Source organism: Molothrus aeneus, chromosome 1 (assembly GCF_037042795.1).
Source record: "Molothrus aeneus isolate 106 chromosome 1, BPBGC_Maene_1.0, whole genome shotgun sequence".
Taxonomy (NCBI): Eukaryota; Metazoa; Chordata; class Aves; order Passeriformes; family Icteridae; genus Molothrus; species Molothrus aeneus.
The window spans coordinates 136049063-136063627 of record NC_089646.1 but is presented as its reverse complement, the minus strand read 5'-3'; the positions used below and the strand labels follow the sequence as shown (position 1 = coordinate 136063627).

General features: G+C 37.2%; 1 protein-coding gene across 1 annotated transcript; it reads right to left on the bottom strand.

Moving 5' to 3' along the window:
• Window positions 1-5244: 5244 nt before the first annotated feature.
• On the bottom strand, window positions 5245-11550 carry SLC7A13 (solute carrier family 7 member 13). Its single transcript, XM_066548052.1, has 4 exons — window positions 10827-11550; window positions 8246-8377; window positions 6231-6595; window positions 5245-5490 (listed from the first exon to the last, which is right to left on the bottom strand). Exons 1-4 carry the CDS (start codon window positions 11548-11550, stop codon window positions 5245-5247), a joined length of 1467 nt encoding a protein of 488 aa, XP_066404149.1.
• Between the last annotated feature and the right edge of the window lie 3015 nt (window positions 11551-14565).

The following is a 14565-nucleotide window of genomic DNA, read 5'->3' as shown; positions in this document are numbered from 1 at the left end:
GTCACTTTTAAATTTGCCAAACAAAACATTGATTTGTAATGGTGTAACTACTTTGTCAAGTCTGCAGCTTTGGTGGACCTCAAAATCACCTTTTCTTCAGCTTTTATCCCAACCCATACTACAGAAAGTATAATGTGAAACTGGTTTCATAGGAATTTTTTCCATAAATACAAATGAACTGGCATTAATTCTGCTACTCACTTTTAATTCATTATTAATTCAGTTTCACGTGATCTGTTCCATTACTTTTCCAAGGAATTATGTGACACTGACAAGTTTATAATTTCCTGGTTAATTCCTTTTATTCTGTTTAAATATTAGCATGTTACCTTTCCTTTGCACTTCTGAAATTTCCCCTGTGTAGCAAGAGTTACTGAAAATCGACAGTAACAGTCCAACTCTTCAACAGTGCCTCTAAACCTGTAGGATACAGCTCATTCAAACCTGCTCATTTAAAATGTTTCATTTCCTGTTCCAAAGTAAAAAAAGTTCCTGAAGCAGATACAGCTCTTATCCCTCCAAATCAAGCCAATAAGAATGGGAATGCCCAGGAACCCCCATCACTTGAAACAAGCCATAGAAGACAATGACAGGAATAACTTCTGTGATACAGAGGAGAACATCACAAGTGAATGCTCTTTGACATGTTATTTGTTAAAACACAGTTGTTTCTGGTTTGGCATATGTGGAAACTGAGATATAGGGAACCTTACCAATATCCACAGTGCACATAGCAAACATAAGAGCAGAAGGTGGGAGGTCTGAACAACTCATGGCCTAACAGCTACAGGCAGCTCCTCATACATCCTTCACTATTAACCTAGAGGTTCCAACCAAATATCACCACATCAAAGCACAAAACACCATGTACAGCTGTTCAGTGTTAGCTGATCATCTTTTTATTGGAATCACAGTTAACATTAAGTATGAAAAGGAAAGTAAAACAAGTAATTGCTGGGGTTTTTCTTTCTTTGTACAATTTCTGGGGTTTGCCTCAGGGTGATTTTTTTTTAACACAGTCAGCACACGTGGAATTAGCATGATGTATAATTGCAAGTAATTTTTTAAATAATACCGATAAAAATTTTGTATTTTACATTGTCTTTTTAAGAAGATAAAGGACCAAAAAAAAAGGCAATGCAGACATACATACAAATATTGTGTTAGAAACCTAGAAAAACATATAGGGAGATTAAATGTCAAAATGGACCAGTCAGTACAGTATTGGTAAAAAATTATCCACATTCTATCTTTAATTGTTGTAAGGCTGAAGTTCTGAAACATGCAAGTATGCATAAGCATAAAAGAATGATGAAGTAAAAGACAAAAAAATTTAAAAATGTAAATAAATGTCTGATATAGTCTAGTAATAAAAGTCGCACTTCCATATAGCATTTTCTGGGATATATTCAAGTAGGAAAGCAGCTGAGACCAACTGAAACAAGCTATAATGTTAAAATATTGATTTGCTCTTGACCAGAGTAGCTAACATGAGTTATAAATTTGAATTCTATTCCTTTATGCTTACTGCTTGGAGATGTGGAATGAGCCAGCAACAATAAGAAATCTTTATACGTTTAATAGTGTATTTGCTTCTTTGTGATTTAGCATCCTGAAACACTCAGACAAAAGAAAATTGCATTAAGAGAACATCAGTGACTCATATTCAGGGGATGGGCAATACCATATCTGGGATTGCTTTTATAATGCTAATTCAGCTCAGGTGTGTGAGTCCCTTTCCAACAGGAGTCATTTAACGAGAGCATTCTTTTTCAGAAAATCCTGTCTCTCTTGGATCTGGGAATAAGTCAACATTTGTGTTGAAGAAGATGCTAAATGTGAGGCAGCCAATCCCTCATTTGCTGTAGAAGAGGAGGAATTTGATGTCATGAATGATGTAGCACATGCAAAACAGTTGCTGGATTTAGGAATTTGAGTATTGCCCAAAATACACGTTCGTCTTTTTCTATAAAATTCCATGGCCATACTGGAATAATTTAAATCACAGTTTTTGAAAATTGAAATTAATTCTGCTTTCCCCATTTTCTATACCAAACTTTAAATCCTCATGCCTGATTTGTGGAATTTTTAAAATCTCATAGTTGTAATTTAACATTTAGTAGACTGTAAGTCTTAAAGGAATTGCAGGTACTCACAGTTAAGTCAGAAGTTGAGCTAAAGGATACCAGCTATTCATCTAAACCAAAGTGACTGTGATAATTGTCCTATTTTCCTTTTTATAGTATTCTTGGAACTTAGTTCCAGGGGACTAAAGGCAGTCTGAACTTACTAATTACTACAAAAAATCAGCTCCAAGGATCCAAAAGGTAGTGAGCAATTTTGGTCATACCTCCTTTGTTTCCATCTAAAAACTGGAATGAAAGGAAATGGAAATCTGTATATAGTGTCTGAATAGTGTATGTTCACCAATTCCCTGGCTCTTTGCCCTGCTTCTAAGATAAACATACATACTTGGACTTGAATTTCCATAAATGGTTCTCCATCCAGGTATTTGATGTGAATTGAAGGATCTCAGGGAACATCACAAAACTGATTTCTTGTGCAACCTACCTATCAGCTTAACTTACTTTCAGTAAGCCAAGATGATACCACTGATACAGCTCATAACAGTCAAGAGAAAATTAGTGGTTGTTTGTGAAGTGCCTAGGTGCTGACATGAGGAACACCATAGAAAAGTCTGTAAGATATCAACAATGTCTGTCAAGAGCAGCATTTGAGCATAGAGTGTTAAACAAAATCCAAGACCACATGCTGAAATGGGGAGAAGATGATAGTGAATTATTTGGCACCATCCATTCATTCCAATAAATGAGGTAAGGGTATATAGAAAGAACAGTTTATGATCTGATAATACAAGGCCATTGAAAGGTGCCTTTGCAGAGGGGCTTAAGCTTGCATGGACATTTTTAATTCTGATCTATTCTAAATCTTCTCATCTTGTACATTTATGTGCCATTTCCTAGATTTTTGTTAAAATAAAAACTATCTACTTCACATTCCAGAAAGATACATAAAAGCAATTTATTTCATATTACATTTCATTGGGACTTTTGAGTTCCCTGGTTGGTTGGAACTGCTAAACCTTTATATTTGAAGTTTGTATCATTAAAAAATACATGCTCCAATTACACAAACATACCCTGACATATGTTATCAGTGGGTACCCAACTCATTAGGGAATTAAACAGATAGTTGACAAACTGATAAGAAATAACATGGAAATAACACACCCAAGTGAGCAATTTCCCCCTGATGCTTGCTTTTCTAATCATCTGGTGTACAACACAGTATTATTGTTACATAAACTTTCTTTCCTTACAACTTCCACTTTTCTTTTACATATTAAAATATAGATTTAAATAAATTACTTGAAAGTTCATTTGAAAATCTGTGGCATTGCCACACCTGTATTTACAAATCACTGATGGATGCTTTAGTCACAGTAAAATAATTTCTTCCATTTACAATTCAGTTCTTAAAATATAACTCCTCTACAATGTTGATGAGTCTCATGATGTTTTGAATTTAAACAGCAAGAGAATGTTTTTCCAATAGCACTATTAAGTGAAATTAAACATTGATTCCTTTCTTGTGTTCAGCAGGATCCAGGATCCAGTCTCCAGCTCAGCTGTATACATTGCATTCCTCACTTGTATGAACTTCTCTTCATACAGCTTGTTAAAAGGTATAATTTTTTCTTCAGATTTTCATTCTGTGTCCATTATCACCTTGAGAAAAGCGACTTGCTACATATATTTGTTTTAATTTGGGGGCTCATTCCAGTGCAAAGTGAAATCCTCTTAAACCTTCAGTTGATTCCTGGTTTTATTGATGCCACCCTAGACTTTGGGTAGCTATGAAAAATTCTTTATCTGTCATTCTGATTTCTAAAAGTGTTATACATTAGTGAATTGAGTATTGTAGCAATTTTTTTTTCATTCCACTGTGTTATAATCCAGTGCCCTGTAACACAGTTTCACCAATACAAGATCCATCAGACCAGAGGTCACGGAGTAGAGTGATGTTCGGCTGCGGCCATCTGCTGGTTGTGCTGCTGATCTTTCATTGCCAGATTTGGAAAATCACTTTATATTTGTAATTCTATTGTAATTATAAAAATAGCAGCATATATTAATAATCACCTCCATATATGATGGTTTGTATGTACTTTTAATTTATTTTTAAGATTAAATATTCCATGAACTTTATATGGCCCAATTATGAGAAGAAAAAAGAATTCATTTATCTTTTTTTCATAAACAAAATTTAAATGGAGGGGAGGAGGCCTAAAAAAAGCTTTTACTTTTCAATAACACTAAAAAGAAAACAAGGAATAAAGTAATATTGATGCTAAGATGTAAATGATTTAGTAAAGGAATCTACATATCTTTAGCTTTTATTTCTGTGATGAAAAGGATAAATAATTTTTATTGTCTTACTTGATGCATTGTAAGATTTTACCTTGAATTTTTATGTGTTGTTCTAAAATAGCTAAGATGCACTATGTCCAATTTTCTTGCTATTTAAAATGATCAGTCAACTTTATGATAGTCTTCAAAGGCTTTTATTAAAAATAAATTAATGCCAAAAAAAGTAGCACATGAAGAAAATATAAAGTCTTTAAAACCAGAAGTTCTAATCAATGAGCTACTGCAAACTAAGGATCCAGACAATTTAGTTCAAAGCGTGAGTGTATTTTTAAAATTATGCTATTATGTATTTATTCACTTATTGTATGATAATACTGATAATTATTTGTGCTTGTGTGATTGAGTCTTATTTCTATTTTTGCAAGACTATGCAACTTTTAACTGTGTTTTCAGGAGCAGGAGAGAGCATTTTACAGATTTTTCAAGTTTAAGAGAGATCCTTTGCACCTATTAAATTAGTATACATATATATTTATGTATTTATACAAACAAAACCAAACATATACATATTAACTTATTATGCTAATGACATGGTTTATTTGATGAGGAGGTGTTTGGTCATAGGTTGCACTTGATGGTGTCAAAGGTCTTTTCCAACCTAGTTCATTCTGTGATTCTGTGCCTATACATACATATATGTGCATGTTTGCAATATATGTGTATACATCTATATATGTATATGCATGCGTGCACATCTATGTATCACACCAACATCTAAATTGTACTGTTTATAGCCTCAGTTAAACAAAATCCTCTGTTGGCTCTTAGTTGTACTGAGATTAAATATCTGCCATTATTCACATTTGCCCTCAGCAGGTCCATCAGCAGGACAGACTTCTAACAGGAGCTGTAAGTGGCAAGTAATTTTATCAAGAAATGCAAAATGCAATTTAAAATGTATAAAAGGCAGATAAATAATGAGACTTCCAAGCATAAACAGGAAAGCGTAAACATATTGCATGTTTGGAGACCAGACTATGGGAGCTAGAACTAGGAAGAAAGACATTGCCACCATCATAAATGGAACTGGTAAAAACACCTGTAAGAGAAAGAAAAAAAAGTGGGTTAGGAAATAAACAAACCAACTGTGACTTTTCTGCCTCATTCATTAGAGTAACAATGTGTTCTTTGCCACAGTACAGTACCATTTCTCATGCTGCTATAAATTCACCCAGGACAAGAGTCATCTGACTCAAATTGCCTATAAGAGAGGAATCTTTTAAAAAATATTTGTTTAGGCTCCTTCTTTTGTCAAGGGGGAGAGACAGGCAATACTGGGAATCCATTTTTTCACATATCATAATGTGGGTTCCTATAAGACACTCAGGGCTGGGTGCCTGGAAGCCTTCACAATGAACATGCACTTCTAACCCGAGCTTTCTGACTGCTGGAGTATGAGGAAATTCAACCTATCTTTAATGCTGTGATTGTGTCAGGGAAGATGAGAGCAGATCGAAGTTCAATGAACTGAAGGGCAATGGGTCCTAAACTGTTCTTGTTATTGCTCCACACTGGTATGGTTCCACATTGTTTGCACATCTCCCCCATTCTGCAAAGAACCATCTCATGTGTTCAACTTCTCTGGGGCAGAGACCATCTGTTTGTTTCTCTTCTTTTTATAGTGAAGCAACATTTTCAAATGAGGCTCTAAGCATTGAGATTATTATTCGTATTTTTGTGACTATCCACTTTAGATTTGCACTTCTTCTATAACTTTTGCATGCTACCCAGGACTCAAAAAATAATTTATAAAGATATTTTTAATTTAGATCCATTTACTTTGTATGGTCGGTGTAGATGAGGTTCCCGGTATCGAAGTACAATCAAGCTTGCACAAGTCAATCCAGTCATAAGCCAGGCAGAAAATCCAAAGTAATTTGTTAGCATAATAAGGTCAGAGGGGATGATAAAAATGGATGCAATGGTGGTTGAAAAAATCATGGCTGGTGCTGGCGTATAGGAGTGGACATTAAGCATGGATATTAAGAGAGGTAAATGTCCTGACTGACTTCCAGCATAGCTCAATCGACCGAGTGTGAACATGCTGCAGTTGAGGGCACCAAATATTGAGACAGCAACAGAGAGAGGAATGATCCAGGCAACGGAGGGGATCACTCGATCAGCCCAAGTGACTGCCACAGCAACTGCAAGAAAGCAAAGAATTAGTGTAGTACAAATACCATCTTCTGAATAAGTGACATACTCAACAGGAACAAAACTTAAAAACATGAAGCACCTATTATTTACCAGCAATGACTGCTTTTTCATTGCAGTAGTCAAATACTAATCCAATCCTAAAGGTATTTCATTCAGAAACTAAACATTTCCTGGGAGGATGACAGCAAGGAGTGCTGCCTGCCAGAGCAAGCCAGGGAAACCTGCTGGGGCCAATACCACAGTCATGGACTGCCCAGCAGGAGTGAGTCACATCTCACATCCTGCATCACAAGCACACACACCTGGGCAAGGAAAGAAAATTAACTCCTTGGTCCCTGACATCACCATGGTGCTGACACAATCTGCTGTTACAGGAAACTGCCAACAGGAGCACATCTACATTCAGAGATGAGTCAACAAATGTGCTATTAATGAGATTTTGCTTTGGGTGGAACTGGGAAATTGGAAAGATTGTTTCTAAACAAGAGATATTCAATATTGCATGGAGATTAGCCATAGCTGCTATTATAGTGAGAACAATATTTAGTGGGTCTATAATCAAATGCCATGAGGAACATAGGTCTTGCAGTGTCCTGTGCAGCATAGGAAGTAGTTAGAAATGGAGAAAACAGTGCCCTGAACCTCAAAAAAAAAAAAAAAAATTTGGGAAGGAACAAAGAAATGTTTGAAAAAGTGCTGTAATTTTAGGTTTATCTTCTGAGCTGGCATAGGTAAACACAGGTAAAAACTGGTATGCATGAAGCTGGTCATGCCAGGTGGCAGCTGCTATTCATGGATAGTCTGGTATTTGCCGCCTCCTTCATTGTAGCATACAAATGATCCATCTCTCCCAGCAGACAGCCTGACACTGAGGTTACTGAGTGACAATATGAGGTTACTGAGTGACAGGTATGCTGTTCTCATTTATATTAGTGAGCTTTTTTCATAGGAAAAAAAAAAAGATTAATCCATCCAAATGAGGTATGGTTTTTGTCAGGCCTGTAGGCAAGGTCTGACAGCTCAGTGTCATTACAGTGGGATTTAAAATGTGCTGCTTGGACAGTCAAGGAGAAACACAGTTCCCTTTGGAGCTTTACATGGCCAGCTTATTGATACAGGATCTGAGAAAGGGTTTATACACACTGGATTTTGTATAGGCTCTTCTGAGAAGTTACAGTATTTATCATGAATAATACACACCCAAAATGGCTACATTTTTATGTCCATAGTATTTTCTATACTCTTGAACATGTTAGACTTGTCCACCTCCTAAAGAGCGATGGCTTTAGTCTGAGACTCAATGAGACAGAGAAAGAAGGAGGAGATAGGATTAAAACTACAGGAAAACAACGATCATCTCTATACTTGGGACCTGACTTTCACCTTATTTTCCAGGTTTTAATACACTTCTGATTTCTTTTTAGACAGTGCAGGGAAAAGCCAACAATTTCAACAATCTGCCTGCATTCATCCAATTTGTGTCATACAGTAAAATTAAAGAATTCTCTGTTAAAAGAAAATGAACCCAAATTTCTGGACTGTGAAGTAAGGTGAGCAGAAGTAACCCAGGGCATTGACATCAGATGGATATGTCAATGGGCCAGTCCTTTTTAATTAAAAAAATATGAAATACATACCTGAGGAGACAATTTCCTTAGGTGTGAGGACAGTCAGATATGAGATGTTCACTAGTAAATAAAAAACAATTACTGCAGGAACAGCAGTCATCACAGTTAAGGGGATATTTCTGCTGGGGCGTTTCATCTCCTCTGGAAAATACAATTTAAAACAACAAATGAAGTAAGCAGTGTAGCTTCTGCAAGCGTTTTTCAGTGCTGAAGCTGTGCAGAGTTTGACAAGACTGATGCCAAAGTCCTGCCCCAATCCCTAATCATGGCTGCTAAATTCTCTGCTTGTGAAGTCCTACAGTGGCTCTCAAACAGGTTAATATCAAAGATTCTTAAACAGTATTTTTTTACTTAGCTATTTTTAACTATTTTGGAAGGAGGGCTGGATGAAGAGCTGATTGATGCACAAAATGATAAAAATGAGTGATAATTTCCCTTTGATTTGATTAATCACATATTTGACTTACATTAGAAAAGTGATTTGGTATAAAATTTTCAATTAGCCTTACTTGAAAATTACTAGCTTAAACATGAGACTCTTAAGTCACATTATTTATTCTCATGTCACCTCATGAATCCTGATCTTAAACTTAGTGAGCATATTTGCATATTTCTACTCATAACCTTTCTCTTTGCTTTTATATCAGAAGTAACAGAAAAGACCAAAGGTATAGACATAGGAGCAATAATGCAGTGACTTTAAAAGGGGGCCATTCCCAGATGGATTTTGATTATTATCATCTTTTCCAGGGCAAAGATGGTGGAAGAAAACGGTTTAGTGCTAAGCCTGATAGCTTAGAACTACTCTTACCAAACAAGAAAAAAGCCTAACTTTGCAGGTGTATAACTCAGACACAGGCACACATTCTTGGGCATGTCATAGTCCCAGAAAAAGATGGAGCTGGTTTCCAGAAGCTTAATCTCAATCACCCTCATCTCAATCAGAAAGGTTCTTTTTAATTTCTTTCACTCCTTCCTCTTGTTCTCTCACCACTTCCCACTTCCCTCAGCATTTACAGACAATTTCTTGAGTATTACCAGCAAATAACTGATAAGAGGGAAGAAGTGAAAAGTGAAATGTGCAGCTTATTTAAACTCTTTTTAGGAGACAGAAATCTGCTTCTTCCTTTACATTTGATTTCTCCTCGGGACATCAGCCCTGAGCCATGATCCCTGTGCTGGCTGTAGTGCATGGAGACAAGACCAAAGGACCACAATAGTGAAATTCAGATACTATCAGAAAATTTGGGATTTATTTCAGATATAAAAAATACACTTAGTAATTTTGAGCTCAGAAGAGAATAATCACCAAAATTTCCAATTTAAATTTATCTTTCCTTTTTTTTTGTTGTTGTTGTTGTTGTTTATTGCAGTCTTGCCAGCCAGCTGGCACCTGATCCATCAGCTGAAGTTCACAGAAATGAAGTTATTGATGAAGCATAGGAAACTCAGGTCAGTTTGGAACAATTGCATAGGTTACATATGTCTAAACAGCTGTGCTGCCCAGTGTATGGCATTTATTAGTACTGCTAACTGATCAGAATAAATCTGTATTTTACTAGAAGTCTTGCATTTTCTCAGGCTTACAAAGCCAAGTACTTGTCTTTAAGGAATACCTAAGGTTTCAAAACTGTACTTTACTGATTTATAAAATGCAGCCTATTTTTAAAGCTGGAGTACCTGGATTATAAAGACAACAGTCAGGTTTTTAAACATTAACCAAATTTTCACACTATCCTCACCAGTGAACTTTGTGGTATGCATTTAACACATTCCGTTTATTTAATATTTTACATGACAGAGGTCAATGGATACAAATGGTTAAAGATATAACAGCAATATCCACTTGCTTACAATATAATTCCATGAATCTGATGATACTATAAAACTCTACTGATTTAACTTGTGATGTGAATACCTAACATAATGAACATCATCTCTGTAGCTTTGATGAAAAAGTTTATTACTGCCATGTCAGCAGATAGAGAATAGAGAAGTAAATAGATATTCAAAAACATTTTGAATGTTAAAATTGAGTACAAATTCTATGAAAAAATCTATGCCACCTTCCACAGACCTCTCTTTACCTTCTATTGGACTTCAAAAGTCTATTTTCCCAGGAAAATATATCCCATAAAATTACTACATTGTAACAAAACTCAAAATTAATTTGACCATGTTCAAACCAGCTGCATAACCTCAGATAAGGCACAGATATTTAAACAGAAATTACCTATGCATATGTAGTTTAGCATGGATAACTTGATATTTTCCTAAAAATACACTGACATGGACACTGAGAAAGACAAAATGCAAATGTTTAAGGTATGGAAAATTCTGTTTATGCATGAAATTTAAAATTAACTATTATGATTTCTCTTGTACTTTCCTGAAAATGTCAGCTTCATTCTGCACAAAAAACAGGAATTTTCCCTAGAGGAGAACAATGCCTCTTCTACCAGCCCCAACAAACACTTATGTAAAATGAGAAGGACCCTGTGGTCTTGAAGCAGAGACAAGTTCTCCCAAACCAAGCTGAGGAACACAAGAATGAGAACTGCAGAAGTAAATCTAAAGAGGAGCAGAATACCTGCCATGTAGTTGAGGGACCACCAGCCGCCGTACGCGTACAGCCCCTGGAAGAAGGCTTCGGCAATCTGTGAGGCGTTGGGGATCTCTGAGCTGAACATGTCCTCAAACCTGGCCAGACTCTCCTTTTGTCTGGTAATGAGGAGAACTATGCCACCAACAGCAATCACAGACAAGGCCATCATCTTCAGCAGAGTGAAAACTGTCTGCACCCACGCAGACATTTTGACGCTGAGGCCATTCAAAATCCCCAGGGACCAGAGAACGGCCAAGGCCAAGCACTTCTTCAGCACATCTGGCGCAGGACAAATGCCATAGAATGGCTGTGTGGCATATTCAGCAAACAGCAAGGCTCGAGCAGCATTTGATGCTGGCTTGGTGAATGTTGATGTCCAGATAAACACGAAGGCAGGTAGGGATCCAAGGCCTCTTTTAATGTGGCTGTATTCTCCTCCGGAGAAGGGCAGAGCAGTTCCCAGCTCCGCATAGCAGAGGGCACCCATCAGAGAAATCAGCCCAGACACGGTCCAGATTGTTAGTGCAACGCCAACATTGAGTAAGGAATGTTTTAACACCCCTGTGGGAGACACGAAGATCCCTGCTCCAACAATTGATCCTATAATAAAACTTACCCCATCAAAATAACCTATATTTCTTTTGAGTTGCATCTTGGCTTTTCCTTTTCTTTGCACATATTTGGGGTCATTGTTTTCCTCTTTTCCCATTTTTTTGGAGTTTTTTTTGTTTTTCACAGCAGAGTTCACTTTGTTGTTAGCAGTCTGTCATAGCCCTACTTGCTAGTGAAATGTTATGGGAAGCTTGGCTTAATCATTCAGAAAAGAAAGCATACTTTGGGTTTTGATGTCTCCTGTGTGAAGATAATTAACCAAATACTTCAAGAAACACTGGCAAATCATGGACATGTTGGTTTAATATGTACTTCAGAAATTATAAGGCCTGCAGGTATTTTTAAAGAAAACAACATTAAAATTAATGCATGGCAAATGCTCATTTCTCAGATGATATTCATCAACAGATTTCATTTTGTTTTATGTACATCTTCAGAGACAACCTTAGAGGTGAGTAAATGTGACTTCAACATCAACCCTAGGGAAAGAGGAAGGTTATGGCAACGTGAGGAAAGAAATCAACCTTCCATGTATTATTGACAGTGACATGGACATTAGATGAACAGCCTGCCACTATTTTTCCACCATCTACACAGAAAGGAACAGTGATAACCAATGATCACCAGTATGCTTTGCCAAAATCTCATCAGTCACTGGGTATATTGGAGCTTGTTTATACTTCACTCATTAAACACTGCCCTAGAAAGAAAATTACCAGTTTTATTTCCATTTTTTTTTCTGAGCACACATTGATAGACTAATACTAAAGCATGTCCTAAGATGGCATTAATCTTCAGACACTGCTGTGAGGGAAGGAAAGAAGCTGTATCATAATTTTTATTTCTGCACGGGAGCTGTGGAACAGAAAGAAGAAGGTTGGAAGTTCCGACTGGTGTGGCATGTGTCTTTTAAGGTGTGGCTGCTGATTTTTCTACATACTTATCAATCTCTTGCATATTTTGTGTTAGGAGCTTCTCTTCAATCAGATGTGGAGATGCCATACACAAATTACTTTTGTACCAAACATGTATTTTTTTTTAAAGATGCAGAGAAAAATGGGCAGAAAGAAGAAAACTAACTGAAAAGAAGCTCAGCATGAACCCTAAGGGTTGTGTAAGTGCCCAAACTCGTAACTGCAAAGTTCTTACTTTTTGTCAGTCAAGTGGCAGAACCAGTTTTCTCCTGCAGGTCAAAGCTCACCAGTGCAGTGAACAAAACTCATGCTTTTACAGGGGCCAACTTGAAATACACAGTGGTTCACACCAGTCTTGAACAGCAGGATTTCCACTCAAATACAAAATAAATTAATCTGAAAATTAGTTTATATAATATGCCATCATGTAAGAATCCTATGGCTAAAACAAGCACGTGCACACTTTTTTAATTGTTTCAATGACCTGAAGTGAGCTTCCTTCACCACAAAGAAGCTCTGCAGCATGGTCAGTGACAGAATCTACAGCCCCAGAGCAGCCTCTAACCATAAGAAAATTCTTCCATTTTCTCCAAATCCCTGCAGTACTCTCCAACTACTTTCATCTTACAGACTACAAAAATTGTAGTTCTACAAGAAGCACACCTCTACTTACTAAAACTTGCATACATTTTAAATTGCATTTATTAATTTCATAAATTGTATTATGTATTTAAGTATGCATTTACCATGCATGATTAAAATTCATAATATTAAAATATTAATTATCTAGTATTCATGATTGGGAAATTCAGCATAGCATAGGTTTTGCACCGTTAAAATAAGTAATTTCTGGTTTTATTTTCTGAGTCTCCTTCTCTGTGAATGCACACACATTATGTGATATCCAGCAATCTCCCAACTCTCTTATTCTGCTTCCTACATCTGGATTTTGATCACTCTCTTACAACAAATCAATGTTACACTCTGTTAAAAACGCCAATCACTTGTTTTTAAAATGTTTAAAAGTTTAATAGTAATAAAATGGTTATAAAAATAGTAATACAATTAGAGTAATAATAATTTGGACAAATTGAATTAGGACAATATGAGACAATAAAGACAAAGAGTTACGGACGTCCGGGTACCTGGGCAGCACGAGCCCGAAAAAGGGCACTCGTTAACAAAGGATTAACCCTTAAAAGCCATAGCCTGTTGCATATTCATACACTTCATACATGATGCATAAATTCCATTCAAATACAGGATTCTGTCTGGTCATCGTCAACTTCTTCCTCCAATCCCAACAGCGCCTTAGAGGCGGGAAGAAGGTCGTTTATTCTGATAAGAGGGCCATAAATTCTTCTCTGAAAGATTTAGGTGTCCTGTGGCTGCTATCTCGCTGCGAGTCCTTTCTTTTTAAAAAAAGTATCCTACATAGCATCGTTTCTATTTTAACAATTTTTATAACCTAAAACTATATTTAACACAGTACTTAAGAGAATTAATACAGCATTACTTTCTAACACAACACATATAATATTCATTTTAATATTTGCGAAAAGCCAATCATAAAATACATGCATTTTTCACAACTCAATGGAATCCTAAAGTACAGACGCAACTTTTTTCACTGATCATCCTAGCGTACGATTTCTAGTACAAGAAAGGCATTCACAGAATCTCCAAAACAGCACCTTAATAAGGATTTTTTTTTTTTATTTCTGACAAAGCTGCCTAATCTCAGAAAACCTCACTGACGTTATCCCTTGGTGGCTGGGCACGGGATCAGGCTCCCCAGGCAGGTGGCCACAGTTCCAGAGTTGCACAGTGCTCTCAGGCACACGGTGTGACTCCCGGCGACGGCCGCCGATGATCCCTGTGTGTTTTTTCCATCTCAGGATGTTCTGTGTTTCTGTGACACTCTTAACACCGGGTGAGCTCTAAAAAACACCAAAGCCCCCCGCACGTCCCCTCGAAAAGAATGCAAAGCAGCCCGGTCTCTAAACCCGGCCCCTTCCTGGGCCCATGGCAGGAAGCGGTAGGAGAGCGGCGGGAAGCGGTAAGAGGGCGGCAGGAGAGCGGCCGGAGAGCGTCAGGGAGCGCAGTGGAAGCACGGAGCTCGTCCCCGCTGCCCCGCGGGCTCCGGCAGCGCCCCCTCCCTGCGGCCGCGCCTGCCGGCGGCGGGAGCGGGACGCGGC